This window comes from Oxyura jamaicensis, chromosome 19 (assembly GCF_011077185.1).
Source record: "Oxyura jamaicensis isolate SHBP4307 breed ruddy duck chromosome 19, BPBGC_Ojam_1.0, whole genome shotgun sequence".
Lineage (NCBI taxonomy): Eukaryota > Metazoa > Chordata > Aves > Anseriformes > Anatidae > Oxyura > Oxyura jamaicensis.
The window spans coordinates 6,773,806-6,794,668 of NC_048911.1; the positions used below are offsets into that span (position 1 = coordinate 6,773,806).

Consider the following 20,863-nt stretch of genomic DNA (forward strand, 5'->3'; position numbering starts at 1 on the left):
TGCCTCGGCTGATCCCGGGGACCCACACCCGTGCCATTGAGCCGCTCCTGGTGGCCAAAGCAGGGTGCTGGGACCCCCCCGAATCCCGAGGGCCCCCCCACTCACCACTTGCAGCTTGATCTGGATGCACAGTGACTTCTTTTTGACGGCGGCCACGCCGGTGGTGAAGGTCTTGCGCATGCTGGTGGCCCGGCGCAGGGCCAACTGCGAGCCCCCCTCCAGCCCCGCCACCGAGCCCGACAGCACCAGCGCCGACCCGCCCCGGCCCGCAAACAGGCTGCTGATCACCTTCCTGCGGGGCACGGAGGGGACGTCACCCCCAAAACCACCCCCTCCCCTGCTCCGTCCCCAAGCCCGGGAGGACCCCACTCACTTCTGCGACTCCTGCAGCAGGACGGAGGCGTTTTGGGTGGCCGGGTTGTGCTTGACGTGGTTGAGCCAGCCCGTGGCATCGTACTCCACCCAGTTGGTCCCCGAGCTGTGGCCCAGGAAGAAGTGCCGGGGCTTGTCACTGGGGAGCAGCGGGTCGTGCCCTGCGGGGAAACACGGCACCGCTGGGCACGGGCACCGCGGGCGGCTCAGCCGGCGCAGCCACACGGTGCCGGTCTCCCCCCCCCCCAGACCTTTCTTGCCCCCCTCCTGGGGACCGTAGTAGGCAAAGAGCCGCTCCAGCAAGGTGTCCTCGCTGCCGCCCGGCTGCAGCGCCTCCTCCTCCAGCAGCCACAGCAGCCCCCGCGCCTCGTCGGTGCGGGCCAGCGAGCGGACCTGCGGGCGACACCGCGTTGGTACCGGGACCGGGGGCGGGCAGGGATGGGGAGGGGGACGAGGGGAGACGCGGGGAGCATGCAACCTCCTCTGCTGTGAGCAGCAAGGCAAAGCGGCGCCGCGCGAAACGGCCCCTGCTTAATGGGTACCTGGCAGGGAAAGAGGCAAACGTAACGCGCCAAGCTCGGCGGCGAGCAAAACGCTGCGCTCTGGCACCACGGGGATCAAACCCGGTGCAGGGCCAGCGCCAGCAGCCTCTGCGGCCTCATCCAGCAGGGACCGGAGCACCCCAGGGACCGGAGCACCCCAGGGACCGGAGCACCCCAAGGATGGGTGCACCCTGCAGAGCAGAGCACCTCAGGGATCAAAGCACCCCGGGGATCAAAGCGCCTTGGGGACCGGTGCATGCCAGGGATCGCCCCAGGGCCATCCTGCCCCTGTCCTCCCCTCCCGGAGGCACCGGGGAGCACGGTGCCGGGGATGCACCAGGGATGCCCGCTGCTCACACGCTCGGTCACGCTCTCATCGCCAAGCACTTAGGAAATCACCTTTCCTTCCCATAATTACTGCTAAAAGGACAGCAAAGCAGCACGGCCGATGCTATCGCCGCGCCTAATGCTCAATAACCCGCCGTAATGGATGGCGGCGCGCGCGGGGCCGCCAGCAGCCGCTCCGTCACACAGAGGAGCAGCAGCAGCCGCCTCCAGCCCCGCTGTCCCGGCCCTCGTCCGTGCTGCGGGAGCGGGTTTTGGGGACGGAGGTGGCCGCAGAGAAGCTGGGTCACGGCCAGGACGGAGGCCGCGAGGAAGCGCCGTGGGTGCTTACCAGTGCCTGGTGTGAGGGCTGGTCTACAGTGGCTACAGAGCCCCAGGTAGCGGGCTCTGTGTCAGCCAGTGCAAGCTCTATGTTTTCCTGGAGAGGACGGACAGAGGAGCGATTAGTGCCTGTGTGACTGGAGATCAGCGTTAGGGCCCCCGCGGGCCGGTCAGTACGTTAGTCTCAATCGGATCTAGACAGGAGACAGGCGTTTCCCGGGCGTCCCACCGCCCCGCTGCTCCGGCACGGCACGGAGAGGTGCCGGGGGGGAGCCAGGACACCAAAAAGGGTCCCCGTTGGCACCCAGGTGGTGCCGGGATGGAGCAGCGGCCACCATCGCCCTCCCACCACCCGCGGCAGCCCCCCCCAGGGCATGTTTGCCGGCACCATTGGCGGTGGGAACCCCCCGGAGACCCCTGAAGCAGAGAGCGAGGTGTCAGAGCTGATTCGGTTGGACCTGGTCCCGAACGACCGCTGGTTAAGAAATTTGGGGAGCAGGGGGGGTGTCATAGGAGATGCTGGAGCAGAAAGGAGAGAGGAGGGGGGTGACGGTGCCCCCGGGGCGTCCCCGCTACCTCCTTGTAGCGCTCCAGCTCCTGGGCGAAGGTGCGCTGGTGGAAGAGGAGCTGCAGGCGCTCCTGGGCGTAGTTGTGGCACAGCTCCTCGAAGGTGGCCCCGCGGCTCTGCCCCGCCACCTCGGGGTTCTGGGCCCCGGGGGTGTCCACCACCGTCACCGAGCACACCGAGTGCTGGCTCGACTTGAGCGCCCTGCAGGGGACGGGGGAGGGACACAAGCGGGGTGGGTGGGTGGGTGGGTGCTGCCGGACCTCCCCCGACACCCCCCACCCCAAATCCCGTCGTGTACCTGTTGAGGAGGGAGATGAGGAGGGTGAAGAGCTCCGAGTACAAGCCCGAGGCCATGCCCTCCAGGCACTCCAGCGCCGTCAGCTTGGGACCTGGCAGAGGGGACGACTGCGCCCTGAGTGTCCCCAGCCACGCATCCCCCGGGTGGCCACCCGTGCCTCCCCGTGCCCTACCTGTGCCATCGCCCATGCCCTGCTCCTCAGGGCCCTGTCGGAAGGAGGTGGAGCGCTGCAGCGTGCCCTTGGGCTGGTGCTTGAAGATGGAGGAGGAGAGCTCCTCCAGGTTGCAGCCCAGCAGGTAGGCGGCTTTCTGAGCCCACTCGTGCCGCGCAAACTGCTTCCTCCCGGCTGAGGGGGGGGGGAAAAAGGAGGCTCAGCGCCGGCTGCCCCATGTACGAGGCTCTCCTGGTGCACCCCGGATGGTCACAGGGTCCCCCACGGTGGGATGGGGACAGGGGTGGCACACAAAAGCCAACCCCGAGGCGGGGATGCTGTGCACGGCCGGCGCAGTGGGAGCTCGGGGCTTGCACGTGGCCAGCGCCGAGAGGAAAACTTTGGGGCTCGATTTGAGGAGATGGGGGGAAAGTGGCTTTGCCTCCCTGCGAGGCTGAGCCATGCTGGGGAGATGGGGACACCCCTCTCCATCGCTGCCACCCGCGGGGCCCTGTGGTGGAGCGGGGATCTGAGCCAGCCCGGTGCAGGGACATGTCCCTGCTCGGCCACCACGGCGCAGCGGGACAGACCGCGGCTGCCGGACACAGACACACGACAACGGGGTGGGGAAGGGAGGGTGGGAGCGGGTTAATGGGGACACGAGGGTGGGACGGGGCAGGGAAGCCGGAGACGCGTGGAGAACAGGACTTTACCTTCATCGGCGTCTGCATTGCAAAAGGGCAGCATGCACCATGCGAACAGAGACAGGGGTTAGCAACAACGGCACGCAGCAGCGCGGGCACGCGACGCGGGGACGCCCTCCTGCCGAAACCTGCATGCCCCGAGCCTGGTTTTCCCCCCCCAAGAGCACCGCCCCGGTGAGATGTGAGATGCTACGACCTGGTGCGGGGCCTGTCCCTGCACCACAGCAAGCCCCAGCCGCGCCGTGGGCACCGTCTGCCCAGATCCAGCCCAAGGAAAAGGGGGCTGGTGCAGCCGAGCTGGTGCTGAGCATCCCCAGGGCCCGCGAGATGCAGGGAAGGTGCTGGGAGAAAAACTTGGGCTGGGACGCTCCCCCCCAGGCAGGATTTGGGGATGCTCCCCGGGACCAGGACCTGGGGATGCTCCCCGGGCCAGGATTTGGGGATGCCCCCAGCCCCTCGCAGAGGCTCCCTCACCACCCGTGCGTCCCCGCAGCGGTGCTGCAGCGGGGCCCTGCTGCCCTCTAGTGCCTCGAAGCGCCCCTGGGACAACGCTGTGCCCGCTGAGCACCCACAGCCCTCTCCAAAACGCGGCACGAATGGGGCTCTCCGCACATTCCCATCTCAATTCCCTCCCCCAAGCTGCAAAACCCCTCGATCCAAGCCCTCCTGCGAGCATGCGGTCGAGCCCAGGGCTGGCAGCAAAGGGGGGTTCCAGCGCCTCGGGGGTAACACAAGACCCCCAGTGGGGAGAAGAGCAGCTGCAGAGGCACCCTGAGCCCCCCCGAGCCGAATTCACCCCCCCCAGCAGTGGAGAGGTGTGCTGGTGCCATCAGGGCAAGCCCACGGTGCCCTCCTGTGCTGGGGTGCCACGAGGACGGGGGGCCCCTGACGGCCAGCGGGTAACCCCAGGGCTACCAGAGCCCAGCCCGGGGCTGCTCCCAGCACACCAGCAGCACCCCAAGCCCCTTTTTAGCCCCCAGACCACCACCAAGCCCAGAGCAGAGCCCCGCACGGCTCCGATTACCGGCTCCATCTGCCAGTGGTTCTGTGGGAGGACAGGGGAGGGAGCGGCGTTAGGTGGGGGGACATGCGTGCACCCCCCCTCACTCCCTTGTCCCCAGCCCCACGACTCCCTGATGTGACAGCGACCGAGCCAGGGACTCTCTCTGGTGGCGCCCGGGATGTTTGATCCCTGCTGGCTGGGAGCTCAACCCCAAAACCCCTTGCACAACCCCAAAAGCCCCCCCCCCCGAGCCTGTCTGCAAGGTGCAGAGGTGCCAGCATCAATCTGGACCCCGACCAGCCGGCAGACCTGAGCTCAGCCGATGAACGCGTCCCAGCCCCGTTACCTTTGGTGGCTCCGGCTGCCCCAAGGTGACAAATGGCCCCCAGGACGAGCCAGAAGGCTTTCTGCTCATCGCCGGAGATGCCCATCACCTTCATGGCAGCCTGCAGCTTGTTGAACTGCTGGGCTGCCTTCTGCTTCTCCTCGGGCTGCAGAGAGCGATGGGAGCCGTTGGCACAAGGTGCCAGCCCCCGGCGCCACTGGCCAAGCCACGAGCACCCAGAGGGGCTGGGGACCAGCGGATGTCCCCCTGCCCACGGGGACAGGGCCACCCTGGCCCTCCCAGCTCCTTCCCCATGCCCCCACCCCGCTGCAGCCCCCTGCCCAGCCCCGCAGCAGGCAGGACCTTGGCGAGGGGCACGATGCCGAAGACGTTGTTCTCCGCCAGGTGGTTGAAGTGGAGCTCGGTCCTGTTGGGGGAAACACCACCCAGGTTGGTACCCACGGTGCCGGAAGACCCCTGAGACCCCCATGCCGGGGCCACGCTCACCTCAGGGCGCTGTCAGGGCAGGCCAGCAGGTAGTAGAAGACGTTGAAGGTGGCCTCGTTGGCAGGGCGCCGGGCGACACGGAGCTTCTCCAGCAGCAGCGTCTGGGAGAGGTCAGGAGGGTTGGGAACCGTCCCCGAGGGCCACGCTCCCACCAAGACCCCCGGCCCCAGCCTCGTCCTTGCTGCCAGCCCAGGATCCCCTTTTCCCTGGGTTCCCAAGGAGACGTTGGAGGTCTCCTGGCCCTGCTGCAGGACGTTGCAGTAACGCAAACCCTGAGCATCTCTCCTGAGCTCTCCTGGGCTCGACCAGCAGGTGCACTGGAGCACGAAGCGGCTCTGTTGCATTTTAAGGGCTGCTGTTATCACCCCGACTGGCTGCAAACAAAGCCACGAGCTTGACGCTTGGCTGCGAACACGGCCGGGCTGGCAGGAGCGGGTTAGAAAGGAGAGCTCGCAGGAGAAAACGCCCTCGGGACGGACCGGCTCCTGCGCCGAGGGGGCCGCCCCGGCCCCTCACCTGTACGGAGGCGGACGCCACCTGCCCAGCCTGGTCGAAGTCCAGGGAGATGATCTGAGAGAAGCGCGTGGCGTTGCCGTTCATGCTGGTGCTACTATTGCCAAAAGCCTCCAGGACGGTGTAGAGAGCCTGCCACTTCTCCGCTGCGAGGAAACAAGCGGGGGCGGTGGGGTGCGCGTGGCCGGCGGCGTGCACGCGGCGAGGGCGCCGGCGGTGAAGACAAGTGAGAGAGCAGCACCGTGACCGCGAAAGCGAGGGCGTGCGGAGGTTGGCAGGGGGACCCCGCGGCGCGCACTCACCGGAGAAGACCTTGCCGGTGCTGCCGGCGATGGTGGCGAGGTACTGGACGAGGTGCTGGCAGTTGGTGGTCTTGCCGCTGCCGCTGGCGCCCAGCAGCACGACCGCCTGGTCCTGGCGGCTCATCAGCATGCTGCGGTAGGCGGCCTGGGCCACGGCGTAGATGTGCGGGGACGTGTCCTCCCGGCGGCACCCCTTGAACATGTGCATGACCTGGGGGGGGAGAAGCGGGGGACGCTCGGCACCCTGCGGCCCCACATCTGAGGAGTGACACAGCTCCAGCGCCGCTGGCACGCGCCACCGCCCCCGCCCGGCGTCACCTTCTCGGAGTACATGGAGGGGGAGCTGAGCGGGTTGATGACGACCATGGTGGGGCCGGCGTAGGTGTGGATGAGGTTGCCGCCGTAGCGCTGCCGCAGCGTGTGCAGGACGCTGGACTCGTTGAGGTAGAGGAGGCTGGCCAGGTCCTCCACGCGGTCGCAGGACGGGGGGTTCGCCTGGGAGCGAGGCCGGGGGTCAGGCGGGGAACGGGGGTCCCCACCGCCCCGCGGCCCCCCATCCCGCAGCCCTACCTTCTCCACGTCGTCCTCCTCCACCTCCAGGACGGCTCCGTCGTGGTCCAGCTTCACCTTCACCTTGCCCTCGGGCAGAGCGCTGGCCTCCTCCGGCCGCAGCTGGCTGCCTGTGAGGGCACGCGGGGCTCAGCGGGGCCGCACTGGGCACCCCTGAACCCTGGCCTGACCCCAACTCACCCAAGGAGAAGCCATCCTTGTGCACCAGCCACACCTTGTCGGTCTCATACCAAGCCTCCTCGGCAGCTATCTGCTCCTCCGTCTTGGCCTGCGGGACAGGGGGACGTGGGGGCTGGAGGGAGCGTGGTGCCGTGCCACCTCCCGCGAGCCCCGAGCCCTCCCAACACGCGTCCCCAGCTTCTCCGCTGCCCCGGGGACCCCGGAGGATTTGGGGCTGCTGAGACCCCCGTCCCTGCCACGGCTGGGGGTAGACACAAAGCCACAATGACCCTGGGATGCAGTCATCACAGACAACCCTGGTAAGCCTGGAGGGGCTGCGCTCCCAAACTGCAGCCCCGGCACGCACGGCAGCCCCGTGCCACTCACATGGCATGCTGTGGGGACACAAGACACGCTGCGGGGACACGGGGCAGGGACACAGGACACGCTGCGGGGACAGGACGCAGGGACACAGGACACAGCACAGCGGTGGCACAGTCCCACGGGGGTAAGTAAGGTCGGGCTGGCACAGCTGGCACATGGGGGACGTCCCCGCTACCCGCGAGCAGGGCGAGCCCCAAAGCCAAACCTGAGCTGCAGCAGGGACGGGGCCAAAGGGGGCTGCCAGGACATCGTCCGCTTGTCCCTATCGAGGCCGAGAGACGGGGCGTGAGGGCGAGAAGGGCCGCGCTCTGCCCCGCAGCGAGCACGGGAAGCAGCAGGGGGAAGAGAGCGGAGGCGTGCGGCAAAGCGCGGCCACCCCAGAGCCCCCGGCCACGCGGGCGCTGCCGGAGCCGCAGCTGGGACAACTGCAGAGCAGCAGGTCTGGCACGGTGCTGGGAAGGTGGCCACGAGGCCGGGTGGCCAAAGCCAGCACCCGGCGCCGGCTGGGGGTGAGCGCACAGCACCCAGGGCAGGAGGTGGCCCCGCTGCACCGTGTTGCCAGGATGCTCTGGTGCAGGCCCAGCGAGTGCCGGCACGGCGACACGCGGGGAATCAGGGCACTGCCCCCACTCCTGCCCCCATCCCTGATGCTCACCGGCCCTTCTGCCTGGCTCTGCCCCTTCCCTCCCCGCTGTTAGCCCTCCCCAGCCAGGCTGAGGACTGCCATCACCCTGCCACCTCCACCAACAGCACCCTCCCGGCGAGCCCGGGGTGCCTGCCGCTCCGCCACGTGCCCCGGCACGGCCATGGGGAGCCCAGAGCTGCAACCACCCTGCAACAAGTGAGCCCAGGGAGAGGCACCCAGCCGCGGTTGTGCCCTGTCGGCTCGGCTTGCTGCGGCCAAGGGAGCGCGATGGAGACACGGGGCCACCCTGGCCGCTCTCTGCAGCAGCCCTGGGTGGGGAAAGCCTTACGCTCCAGCACGAGGCGCGGGCGCAGACGCCAGCCCAGCGGCAGACAGAGGACAGCGGCAGGTTGCCAGCGGAGGCAGAGAGCTCCTGAGGACAGGGGTACGGTACCTGGCTGGGAGCCGGGGCGGAGGCCGCGGGGTCCAGCTGACAGCAGCGAGGGAGGAGGAGAGAAAGAAAAGAGGGGTGAGAGGCAGAGAGCAGCAGCGGCACCGCGACGCCCCACGGGGCCCCAGCACGGCCAAAACCCCCAAGACATCACCCCAGCTGGGACGGCCGTGCCCAGGCTGCAGCGGGGATGCTGACACCAGGACATGGCACGGCACTGCCAGGCACCACAGCTCCCCACGGCCACGCACACTGCTCGGGGCAGCGATCGCCAAACCCACCAGCCGGCGGCACCCAGAGCGGCGGCCACAACTGGCGGTGCAAACACCAAGGGAGAGCACGCGGTGTGGATGGGGCAGCGTCCCCATCCAGCACCAAGCCACGCACAATCACCGAACCCCCCCCCGAATTACAGAAGCCGTGAAGATCCTCTCCAGCCGGCGCTGCGCCTCCTCCTCCGGGCTCAGCTGGGGAGCGGGGCCGGGGGCAGCCTGGAGGCAGAGCACCGTTAGCAGCGGGCTGCCTGGCACCGGCACGTCGCCGGCACGGGGGACATCACGGGTGCTTTTTTTGGCCCTGAAGCCCACCGACACCACGCAAGGGCAGCTACCTCGCGCAGACCCGCAGCGCCCTGCCCACCTGCACCCACGCTGGGGTACCCGCAGGCACCCAGCACCGCCCTGAGCAGCCGCTTGGCACCCCAAATCCCGGGTCCCTGCTCCCACGCACCTGCTGGGGGGGTCCTGGGGCGGTTTTCGCGGGGGTCTGTCGCTTCTCGCTGGGCTGCTGCTTCTTCTCCACACGAGCAGGGTGGGGAGACAAGGGGCAGCGTGACGCGGTGGCCGCGGCGTACCCGACCGTGCCGAAAAGTGAACCCCTTGCCCGGCACCACAAACCCCCCGCACGCCCCAAAACCACTGCAAACCATGCTGGTGAGCTCACACCATGCTCCGCCGCGCGGGACGAGGCGTCCCTGCGGGTCGTACCGCGCACCCACGCCGGGATAGAGCCGTGCACACACCGGTACCTTGTGCCTCTCCAGGGCGGTGGGTTTCGGGGCGGATGCCTTTGGCGGCTCCGCTTTCCCTCCCGAAGGCTGCGCCAGAGGCTCCGGCTTGGCTTTGGCACCCGGGGACACGGATGGCTTTGTGTCCCCCGCGGTGGGTGGGGAGCCCGGCGTGGAGGCTCCTTTGCCCCCGGAGGGCTCGGGGGACTTCTCCTCTCGCCTGTCTCCCGGCCGGAGCCGCGGGCGGTGCTCTTTGGTTTTGCCCTTGGCCATGAGGGTTTTGAGCCCCGCTGAGATCTCATCTTTGGGCTCCGGCTTGGCGGGGGCGGCCGGCTTGGCAGGGGGTGGTGGTGGGGGCGCGGGGAGGGATGGTTCCTCTTTTCTGGGGGGCGGCACGGGCTCGGGAGACTTGAGGTCTCGCGTTGGCTCCCTGGCACCGCCGGCGTCCTCCCCCGGCAGCACTTTGCGCACCACCTTGCGCACCACCCGCACCACCCTGCGGCGGGACAGGCCCTGCCCGTCGTCCCCCTGCGCCTCGGTGCCCGCCGCGGGACCCTCGGGCCCGTTGGCGGCCCCGTTCAGCACTGGCTCCGGGCTCTTCCCTCTCCCCGGGGGCGGCTCGGGGCTCTTCGGGGGCTCGGGTTTTGGGGGTGCGGGTGCCGCATCCTTCGCGGCGCTCGGGCTCTCTGGCTGCAGCCACAAAGACAGGGGTGGGGTTAGAGGAGGTCTGAGGGTGCCGTGCCCACTGTGAGCCCCTGTGCTGCGGGATGTGGCTGTGCTGGGCAGCTTGGGCTGGTGCCTGGGGTCCCAGCACGGCTCCTGGCCAGATTTCGGGCACCACAGGACACGTGTCGGAGACATCCAGCCCCCTCCCTGAACCATCCCACAGCTCCCCGCCAGGCCCAGGGGAAGAGGCGATGCCGACCTCCCCGGCCCCGTGCCCAGGAGCCCGTCAACCCTCAGGCCATGGGTACAGGAGGGATAATTCAGAGCGCTCAGCCCACTCGGGGTGCTGGCAGCCTGGCTGCAAGGCGCGGGGCAATCTGCAAGATTTCCCCCACCGACAGCTTCAGCAGGCAGCGTGGGAAGTGCCGCTGCTGCAGTAACTCAGAGCAAGCACCGAGCCTCCGTCCTGCCGGGCTCTGCAGGGCAGGGACGAGCCCTGGTGAGCCAGAGGGGCGAAAATTGCTGTGACCAACAGCCGGGCACCCCTGTGGCCAGCTCCCACCACCACCAAAACCACCCGCACCCCGCACGCTGCCCTACATCAGCTGCAGGAGGGGGACGCTGAGCCCAGGACCCTCCTAGGAGGTGCCACCGTGCCCCAGCCAAGGGCGAGCCCCATCCCGGCACAGAGCCCCCCCCTCCCCGTGCCCTGCAGCACTTACAGCCCCGTCCTCCTTCCCGGGTCTTTTCACAGCTAAGGATTTGTCCTCGTCCTTAACCTGAGGGTCAGACAAACAAGAGGGGCGCGTTTCAGCCGCCGCAGGGGGACGCGGCGACCCGGTGGGCTCGGTGCCGGCCGCCCGCTCCAGCAGCACCATGGGGAAAGGCACGCAGCCCGTCGCTCTCCGTGCTGCGGGGGGGGGGAGGAAGCCTTTGTGTGAGCAGGTGAAACAGCCCAAATTTGCAGCCTGCTGCTGAGCACGAGGCCTCGGTGCGGCCCGAGGAAAGCACCGCGGGTCCGGCCGAGCTGAGAAAAAAGGGGCGAAGCTCCGAGGCGCACCCCGCAAAGCCCAAAGCGCGGCGCAGCCCCCTGCTCCCCGCCGCAGGAGGGGCTGCGTTGGCAGCTGGTGAGCGGGGCTGGTAAATAAAGCCCCTTCGCTCCTCCCCGCGCGGGCTTCTGGCTTTTCGCACGTTGCTCAACTTAGCTCTGACAGCTGAGCTAAACACGGCGCTGAGCAAGAGGCAAGGTGCGCGGGGGGAAAGCGATCCCGCCCGCCGCCAGCCCGGCGCACGGAGCTGGCACCAGCTCGGCTCTGCGGGCTCAGCCTGGCCACTTTGGGGCGTCCCGAGTGGCGACGTCGAGCCCGGGGGGGGGTTCACACCGTGTTAGGGGAGGCAGCGGCCGCGTGCCAAGCGGCGGTTAGCGTGTTAGTGGGTGCATTCGTGGCCGCAGCCGGGCAGTGGTGGGGTGCCGGTTTGCTCAGCGTGGCACGAGGGCGGCTCGAGGGCCACTTGCTGAGCCTCCGTGCCGGGGAGGGGGGGGGATTTTGGCCCCGGGAGCGCTGCTCTGGATGCGGCAGGCGTGCTGGGCAAACGGGGGGAGCTGGTGGGCACCGTGGGGTGCGAGCAAACGCGAGCAAGACTTCCCTTCTGCTCCCAGAACGCAAAGCGGGATGAGAAGGCCATGGCGATGTCTCATGGAGCCGCAGCCCTGGCTGGGGGAGAGAGGGAGAGGTGAGCGGGAGGGCTCGGGAGCCTCAGGACCCTGAGCTGAGCCAGCCCCGCGCAGCGTCCGAGCAGACGGAGCCTGTAGGGAGCGCTGGGGACAGGCACAGAACCTCATGGTGCAAAAAAAGCCCCTTTGGTCATACGGCAGCACCGTGCCCAGATTTTCCCCCCCGTGCCAGGCCAGCCCGCTGCAGTAAGCAGCTGCGGGGTGAGGGAAGGGATATTTTCTGCCCTGGGCACGCACTCAGGGGGCTATTCTGAGCCTGACCCCGTGCCAGCAGCCGGGCAGCCCAAGCAGGGACCCAGCGGGGTCTCCGAAACCCAGCGGGGCCGATCCAGGGCTGCCCATGAGGGGCCACATGGCACCCCCCCCTGCCAGCACAGGGCACAGAGGAGCACCCAAACCACCCGCCTGGGGTCACAGCACCCTGTTCCCCTCATCCCCAGCTCCTAGGCCCCATACCCCCCACCCAGGCACCGGGGTCTGGGCACAAACCTGCCCACGGAGCCCCCCAAATCCTCCACCCCCAGTGCCCTCCACGCCGCACGGCACCAGCACCAGGGTCCCCTCCAGAAACAGCCCTCGGCCACCGCAGCAGCTCCCGTCCCACCGAGGGGGTGGCCCCCACGCGTCCCCCTCGGGGTCCCCCCCAGCCGTGCCGGGGTCCCCACCTTACCGCGGGGCCGGCAGCGGGGTTCCCGGTGGGACGAGCACGGCACGGGGTGGTGGGAGAGGCGTGCGGCAGCGCGGGGACAGCTGGGCCGATAGGGCCACCCTAAAAATAGCCAAGGAATGCGAGGGCCCCGGCGGCGCGCGCAGCAGGCGGAGGGCGCACGGGGGGGGAAGCTCGGGCAGCGGGGGCCTCTTCGCCGCCGCCGGAGGAAGTGATGTGGGCCCGCGGCAGGCTGGCGCCGCGGGGGGGAAGCGTCCGCCTCCCCCCCCCCACATCCCACTGCCCGCCCCTGTGGAGCAGGAGCCAGGAGGGACCCATGTGCCGAGGAGCGGGGTCGGGTGCTCCCGCACCCCCCGTGGCCCCGCTGCTGCTGGCTGGAGGGGAGCGGCGTGTCGCTTTGCCAAGAGCGTGGCAGCCCCCCGAAATGCTACCCGGGGTGGAGAGCCCTGTGCCGCATAGGGGGTGGCACAGGGGGGCTGTCCCCGTGCCGGTGGGACAGGGACGGCACCGCAGCCACGCCACGCACGGCGTCACGGCCCCCCCCCGTACGGCCGCATCCACAGCAAAGCTCCCTCCGAGCACCGAGGTCTCCCTGGAGGGCAAGTGAGGCCGGGGCCTCCGCACGCGGTGCGTGCCGGCAGCACCACAGAAACGGCCCCAAACCTCGGGGAGACGCATGGCGGGGGCAGCAAGCACAGGACACGGGCACCGCGGGGATCCCAGGAGGTGTTTGAGCAGGTCCCTGCCCGCCCTGGGGACACACACACATGGCCCTGCCCGAGGCCACGTCCCCTCTGGCCCCGCACGGCAGCCCCAAACCCTCGCCACTCGCCTCTCCCGGCGCACACACCGGGGATGGGTGACAAAAACGCCCTTGGCAGGGCTGCCGTGACGTGGCGGAGGGTGCCGGCGGTGACACCGCTGTCCCCAGGGAGCGCCGGCGGCAGCCACGGCCTTAGTAGCAAAGGGGTCACGGTGACAGCCGTGACAGCAGGAATTGCCCCGACCGGAGGCACGTGGCTTCGCCTGGAAGTCGGCGCCTGTGGGTTCCGAGGGGCACGGCCACCTCCCTGGCGAGCCCAGCACACACAGACCCGTGATGTGACCCGAGGGGCCCCGAGCATCCCCCCAGACCCCCGGCCACAGAGCTGGGAAGGGCCCGGTGCCCATGGGACACCTCCACGGGGACGCACAGCCCGGCTGTGTGGGGATGACGCACCAGTCCCACTGCCAAGCCCACTGGGCACCACAGCCCCTTGGGGCCCCCTGTGCTGGGGCCACCCCGCCAGCACTGCCCCCGCGGCAGAAGAAAGGACAAATTGAGAGCTTTCCACGGAGAACACACAAGAAAAGCAGGAGGAAAACACATCGGGGACACTGCAGATCCCACAGCTCCAACCCCGCAGCCTCCAGCGCGTCCCCAACACCCCGGTTTGGGGACCACGCGTGTCCCACCACCGCGTCCACCCATGTCCCAGCACCCTGGTGGGACACTGGGCACAGCAAGGAGCTGGCAGCCAGCACGTCGGCCTCGTGCCCCGGGTGCCGGCGGGTGAGCGAAGGCTGGCGCGGGCAACCAGGGCACGCGGGGCGCGCCGGCACGGCCGCCGGATGCCTGTGGTCTGGCTGAAGTGCCGGAGCGGTCGGGCGCGTTTCTGGAATATTTCTGCCCCACCAGATCCGGACGGCGCATGCCTGGGCCCTGCCTGAGGAATTTCGACGGTAAATAAATAAATAGGAGCGTGGAGCCCAGCCAGACCGGCTGCCCAGCGCCGGGAGCGTGGCTGGGACACGGTGGGGCTTTCCCCCGGTCCCCAGCAGCCGTGCCGTGCCACCAGCCAGACCCCGTGAACCCCACGGCATGGTTGGGGCTGCCCAGAGCACCCCAAGCATCGCACCCTCTGCCTCCTGGCCCTGCCCGGCTCCAGCACGTGTCCCCACCTCGGGGACAGGCAGAGGGACAAGGGCAGCTCGGTGGGGCCCCTCCGTGGAGGGGTTAAACCCCGGCACCTTCCCTGCTCCAGCCGGGGAGGGGCTCCCAGAGCAACAGCCCAAAATATGTCTATAATTTCCTGTTTCAAAAAGGATCATTTTTATTTAAATTAGGACCAGAAACATTCCAGGGAGCTTAGCTGGGCCTGGGGGAGAGCCGGGCCTCCCTGCGCGCGCCAGCACCTTGCACGGCCCCCGGCTGCGCCCGCTGCCCGCCCCAGCTCCCCGGCACGGCCGGGGACACCAGCTCCACCTGCAAAGCCACGGCATGTCCCTCCGTGTCCCTGCCGAGGGTCAAGGGTCCCCAGCGAGGACGCAGGACGTGCTCACGTGGAGAGGTGCCCCTGCCCCGAGCCGGAGGAAACAGCTGGGGAATGGGGGGACGGCCGCGAGCCCGCAGAGCCGGGGGACGGCGGCGGGGAGCTGGCTGCAGCCCAGGCGCCCGCCCCGTTACGCTGCGTATCCTGAAGATAAGCAGCGGTCTGTGGTCAGCGCACGGGACGGCTCCTTTCCAGGAACTGCTCCTGCCAGGATTTATGATTTATGCTTTAACCCCCTGCAGGCACTGACCCCGCAGCGCCGGGCTCGGCTTGGTCGCGGCACAAAGGGAACGGCACCGCTGTTACCGAGCACAGCGCTCCCACCGCAGAGCCCTGACAGCTTCCCCTCGGCTTTCTGGTGGCTTTTTGGAAGAAGCGAAACCCGGAGAGGCACGGGGGAGGCAGGGGGAGGGCAGGCAGAGAGCTCTCCTTGTGCTCTCCATGCACGGTGGAAGCAGATAGCTGCTGCCCGCAAACGCTGCCCGTGCCAGCGCCCGCCACGAGGCCATATGCTGCGGCTTCTCCCCCGCAGCCCCGGCTGCTCCAAGGGCACCGGCATTTCCTCTTCTCCCTCCCCAGCCCCAGCATTGCTCTTTCGGTGGCACAAGCACCTCGGCAGCCCCTACGTGCTTGCATCAAACGTGCACCTGCACCAAAGCGGCGCGCTGCAGCACAGACGGGCAGCCGTGCCCCTCAGCCCGCGGCCCCACGGGGCTGTCCTGGAGCCAGCAGTGCCCTGAGCAGCTCTCCAGGGCTGGCCACGCCATGGGGCTCCAAGGAGGAGCTGCTGGAAAGCCAGCACCCAGCTTCGGTGCAGGCTCCACCCTGCAGCGCTGACACCTGCTCGGGGAGCGCAAGGAGCCCCATGGCAGCCCCACACCACGGTCACCAGCGACACGGCGGGGACAGGACCAGCTCTGCCTGGCTCTGCAGGGTCTCAGCATCCAGGGAAATAGCTGGAAGCCAGCCACGGTGATGGTTAGGCCGCGGCAGGGTGAGCGGAGCCAGCGGCACACGCGGAAGATGTGGGTCACGCAGCCATTAAGTTTCTATTTATACAGCACCAGCCGCGCACGCCGGGCTCTGCAAATTTTCTGTCTCCCCATCGCACAGCACTGCAAAGCTTCACAAAGTTCCCCCCCGAGCTCCCTTCCCTGCCAGACCTCGCTCCTCCCTGGGAGCAGAGGCAGGGGGAGGTGGGCATGGGGAGCTTCAGTGCTCCAGGCTCTCGGTTGGTAGGCATCGTGCTGCGTCTCAGCGCCGGCACCGATGCTTTGCCTTCGCTGCCCACAGCCGGGTCAGTACACAGGTTTTCCAAAGGTGATTCAGAGCTCAGCTCTCCCAGAGCCCTTCCAGCAGGAGAAAGACCAAAACCAGCCTCACGCCGAGCATTTTGGGGCCAAAATCCACCAGTACCAGCTCACGAGCCAGCTGCAGACTCCTTCCTCTGCAGCGTCCTGCCTCCCGGAGCGCGGCAGGCATCGCCCCCGCATCCCCGCCAGGGCCGCCCGCTCCTCCCTGCGCTTGCTACAGCCGGGAGCAGCTGCAACGCCCGCCGCTTCCCACGCCCTGTGCCAACCCAAACACCCGCTGCGAGGACGGTGGCAGCCGGCAGAAACCCGGGACACCAGCCCGGTGTCAGGGACGCCGTTACTCACATCCCAGGTGGCGCGGCGCGTCCCCTCGCCGCCCCGCAGCCAGCAGCGGCTCAGCTCGCTCAGCTCCAGGATGGGCTGCACCTTCAGCTGCACCGTCTCCCCCGACTGCCGGATCATCTCCACGATCTCATCCCGGGATTTGCTCTCCACGTTTCGCCCGTTGATCTCCACCAGCCGATCGCCCGGCACCAGCCCCAGCGCCAAGTCCTTGGTGCCGGCGCCGGGTTCGGCGAAGTGCACGACGCGCCGGTACACCTGCCCGTCGGGCGCGCGGTCCAGCATGGTGGTGCGGCGCAGGGAGAAGCCGAAATCGCCGGTGTTGCGCCTCTGCAGCTCCAGCTGCCGCGGCACGGGGGGCTGGGGGGGCACCAGGGCGGGCAGCCGCAGGTCCGCGGGGAACCGCTTGCCCACCAGCTCCGGCACCCTGGCTCGAAAGGAGGCGGCAGGGGGGGTACGGGGGTGTCCCGGGGGCGTCCCGTGCTTGGCGAGCTGAGCCTCCAGCGCGCGCACCTCCACCTGCGGGGAGGGGGCCGCCGAGTGCTCGGAGGGGGTGGAGGTCTCGGAGGCGCTCTCGTCCCGGCTCTTCTGCGAGAAGGAGAAGCGCTTGACGATCATCTGCGAGTTCTGCTTGGCCAGCGAGCCGAACTTGGCCGCCCGCTGCAGCACCGAGCCCTTGAAGTTGGCGTCGTCCACCTTGAGGTCGTCGCTGGAGCTGGCCGTGCTCAGGTGGCCCGAGTCCAAGATGACGCTGCCCCGGTTGCTGTCGGAGTCGATGTCGGTGAGGTGCAGGTCGGAGCCGCTGGCTACCTTGATGGGGATGGGGTTGGAGATCTCCAGGCGCGCCTTGGAGTCCCGCTTGGAGGCGCGGTTGAGGTTGAAGAAGCCCCTGCGCATGCTCATCTCCTCCAGGCTCTTGAGCTCGGCCGCCGACATCCGCTCCTTCTTCTCCTTCTTTTCCTTCTTCTCCTTCCGGGCCCCATCCTTCTCTTTGTCCTTCTTCATCAGGTTGAACATGGTGGAGGGGGGCTCGGGGCGCGCTCGCCCCCGCGGCAGGGTGCTGGTTGGGGCGCTGCTCACGGCACGGCCGCCTGCCTGCAGAACGACACACGGACACGGTCAGACCATGGCCAACACCGACCCCGTGTCCCCCCAGGGTCACCTGCACTGCCACCCCCAGCCTGGGCCACGCCTGGGATGCCCCAAAATGAGACCAGAGCCCGGGCAAGACCCCCACGGACCCCTCGCGCACGGGGCAGTTTGGGAGCCGCGCGGGCAGGCAGGGAGGTTTCCCGAGGGCCCATTATGTTTGCTGCTGCTGTGGATGTTTCCCCAGGCAATAAAGCCCGTGGCACCGCAGACACCTCGCCTGCTGCTTCAAAAGCCCCTTGTCGAAGACACAGAGGCCTCTCTGGGGCTGGCCCCAGCCTCGGCCACCGCAAAGCCACCAGGGACGTAGGGAACAGCAGCACGCAGTGTCCCCACCCAGGGGGGACAGCGGGGAGGGAACCCCCCCAAACGCAGCCCTGGCCGAGTACCCCCCCTAACAAACAGGAACCTCTAAAATCGCATCCCTCCGAAAAGCTGATAAACGCCTAATTTTAGCCGGGACCACGCAGAACTCGTGACGCTGCGGTGACCTCCAGGAACAGTCGCTCTTTCATTAGGGCATCCCTCGTAGGGGGAGGGCCCCAGCCTGCAGCAAAGCCATGGCACGGCCGGCCCCGGGCCCCACCGCACAGCCTGGGCCCCCCCTGAACCCCTCCCACGGCCCCGGGGCACCCCCAGCCTCGGCCCTGGGGCGAGCGCTGCCTCCCTGAGCCGCCGCCAGCCACCCACCGACCTCCATTGTGCGCCTGGGCTGCGGATAAACAGCTCAAAAATCAAACAGCTGGGTGGAAAAGCAGCGAGGGACGGACTGACAGCTATATATAAACAGAGCAGGAAGCCGCGCCGCGCAGGAACTGAACCTCGGCACAAAGGACAACAGGAAAAGTCCCCGCGTTCCAAGCGTCTGCGCTGGAGCTCTCCGGCGGGGAAAGGTCTGTGCGACCCGTGGGGACGGGCACGCTCCCCTCGCCAGCAGCAAGGGCTCCGTGGGCACCCGGCGTGCCCGAGTGCCACGCTGTGCCGTGCCGTGCCGTGCCCGCAGAGCCTTGCTTCAGCTCCAGCGCAGCATCCCCACCACCTGGGCCACCTCCCCGCAGGGCCACGTGTCCCCAAATGCACCCAGCAGGACACGGGATGCAAAGGGCCCCGTGTCCGAGCTCTCCCCACGCCGGGGATGAGGGCAGTGCCACCACGGCCTCGGTGCCGGCAATGAGGGAACCACCGGCACCCCTCCCGGTGACACGTGCCACCGGTGACCCCACCTGCTTGGGCACCCCCGGAGCAGCACGGTTTGGCCAGGGCAGTGCCAGGCACCTCCTGCTCACCATGGGGCACCGAAGGGGCTGGGGGCTGCCGGGACCCTCCCCGGGTACCGGGGGGAGCCCCGTGGGCAGAGCGGCCGGCGCAGCCCGCCAGGCAGGTGCTGTTGGGGGACGAGGCGCTTCAGAGCCCGGCGGCCGGCACCGCTCTTTGTCCTCGGCTGCTCCTCTCCCCCGCACACATGCTCCCTCCGGGCCTTTGTATGCTCGACAAAAAGGGGGAACGAGCGCTACGAGCTGCATCGCTAATGAGCCAGCGGCGCCAACCAGCCAGCACCGCCAGCCCGCAGCACCGCCACGTGCACCCCACGCAAGGCCACTGTGCACGGGGGGGGCAGGAGCTTTGGAAACCACGAGGCCCCCCAGCACGGCCAAGCGCAGACCCCTGGCCTCCCCCAGCTCTTGGGGGTTCGTTGCCCGTCCCCGAGGAAGCCCCGTGCTCCTTGAGGACACCAACGGGACACAGGCACCGGGAAGCCGGGCGCAGGCGGGTGCAGCGAGCAGGGGGTGGCCGCTGAGCGTTCCCCTGCTCCTGAATCACCCCGCGCACCTTCCCTGGCTCAGCCCGGGCTCGCTCCGGGATTACCCAGCTCCAGGCGTGTTCGGGTGGCAGCGTGCATGAGCCATCACACGGGTGGGAGAGGCGGCCGCGGGCGCCGGCTTCGCCCGCGCGTTGCACGCAAGGTGCTTGCTGCGACACGCGGGCTGTCAGGGCAGGGAGGACATCACCCGCAAGGTCACAGCCGGAGGGGAACCGACCACAATTCCCCCCCCCCATGAGACCCCCCAAAGGGCTCCCCCGCTGCGGTGCTGAGCCCCGTGGCCCCGCAGCTTCCCGGCAGGGAGGAAGGCGTTCACTGAAACTCGGGGCCACTCCTTCCCTCCCCGCGACGCAATCTCGTCCGACGCGCTCCCGACACGGCGACCTGAAGCGCAAGTCTGCCGGCCGCCTGCCCGCCCCGCGGTGGGAGACGGGGGCTGGAACCCACCCCCTTGGGGACCCCGTGCCCCGGCTGTGCCCCCAAGTTTGGGGACGGTCCTGAGGGCCCAGGGAGCTGCTGGCAGCAATGCCCAGTGGTTCCCATGCAGCAGCTGACCTGTGCCACAGCTCCTCGCCTCCTCACCGGACGCCGGCACGAGATTTCCGCAGAAGATTTAGGGGGTTTCCAAAGCTCTCCAACGCTGCCTGCCCTTACAGACAATGCCAGGATGCGTCAGGAGAGGAGAACAACCCCTTCCAGCGCCACCAGGCTCTGCCCAAAGCTGGATTTCGGGTCCTCCCATGCAGGAACCCGGCAGCAGAAGACGCGGCTGGCTGGCAAACGCGTCCCCGTGCCGGGAGAGCTTCAACACGTCACCCTGGGCCGTGGGGTGCGTGTGCCCGGCGCGCCCCAGCACCCGCCTCGCCCCAAACCGGGGCCATAAAACAGCCCAGGCGTTACAAAACACCCTCTGCGGAGCACTGACCCCGCCAGGCTCCGCGCCGGGAACGGCGGCGATTCAGCAACCGGCTGGTGGGGAAAGAGAAGTCCCCCGCTGCAGGACACCCCCGGCAAGGGGGCTTCACCCTGCTGCCCGTGCGAGGGGTCACCGGCAGCCACCCGCCTGCCCCGCCGTGCATTTTGGGGTCCCGGTTTGCAGCGTGACCCCCAGCAGGGCCCAGCCCACGGCAAAGGGCTGAGCCGCAGCTCGTCAGCGGGCAAAGTCCGGGGCCGGCGCAGGCGCTGCGGTGACGCTTGGCTCTGCCCAGGGCTGAGTGCGAGGCTGGGGGTCCCCCTGCTCCAGGGGACCCCCGAGGCGAGGGAACGGTGGCTGCCGCTCGCCCGGCGTGCCGTGGGCCCACGCTTTTCAGCATCTGCCCTAAGTTTAGCTCCAACGCTCGTTGACCAAGCGATTTGCATCCCAGAGGATGGAAACCACACTATTTCTGGACACGCGTCCCAGCCCTGGATGCTCTGTATATTGCTCCCCGGGCAAATTAACGCACCGGCAGGCGCCGCAGCCCCCAGGGGCTTTGCCAGCCTCTCTCTTTTTCTGTAAGACCACCCCCTTGGGCACCCCACGGCACCCCCAGCAAGGTGACCCAGGTGCCAGGAGACCACCGGTTAGGGGCGAGCGGCTTTGGGTGCGACTCCCTGGCATCCCGGGGGGGGGCCCAGACCAGCATTTTCACCCTGCCGACACCCATGCGGGCAGGATCAGGCTGACTACCCCAAAAGACCCCCCAGAAAAAAAAAAAAAAGGGGGGGGGGG

General features: G+C 68.7%; 2 protein-coding genes across 2 annotated transcripts in view; one reads left to right on the top strand and one right to left on the bottom strand.

Moving 5' to 3' along the window:
* MYO18A (myosin XVIIIA) overlaps positions 1-17,276 on the bottom strand; it is a 30,321-nt gene extending 13,045 nt beyond the window's left edge. The window contains 19 exon segments of the mRNA XM_035343362.1: positions 106-292; positions 374-533; positions 624-765; positions 1,591-1,677; positions 2,157-2,349; positions 2,447-2,537; positions 2,619-2,792; positions 3,311-3,322; positions 4,651-4,795; positions 4,993-5,056; positions 5,137-5,237; positions 5,653-5,795; positions 5,952-6,162; positions 6,270-6,446; positions 6,522-6,631; positions 6,702-6,789; positions 7,270-7,326; positions 8,039-8,179; positions 16,185-17,276. Coding sequence (XP_035199253.1) covers positions 106-292; positions 374-533; positions 624-765; positions 1,591-1,677; positions 2,157-2,349; positions 2,447-2,537; positions 2,619-2,792; positions 3,311-3,322; positions 4,651-4,795; positions 4,993-5,056; positions 5,137-5,237; positions 5,653-5,795; positions 5,952-6,162; positions 6,270-6,446; positions 6,522-6,631; positions 6,702-6,789; positions 7,270-7,326; positions 8,039-8,179; positions 16,185-17,198 — 3,297 coding nt within the window. The 5' untranslated portion in view covers positions 17,199-17,276.
* A 712-nt stretch (positions 17,277-17,988) lies between these two features.
* Positions 17,989-20,863, top strand: part of CRYBA1 (crystallin beta A1) — an 11,549-nt gene continuing 8,674 nt past the window's right edge. Inside the window, exon 1 of the mRNA XM_035343380.1 lies at positions 17,989-18,223. The gene's annotated coding sequence lies outside the window, so the exon portion shown is untranslated. The remainder of the gene's footprint in view (positions 18,224-20,863) is intronic.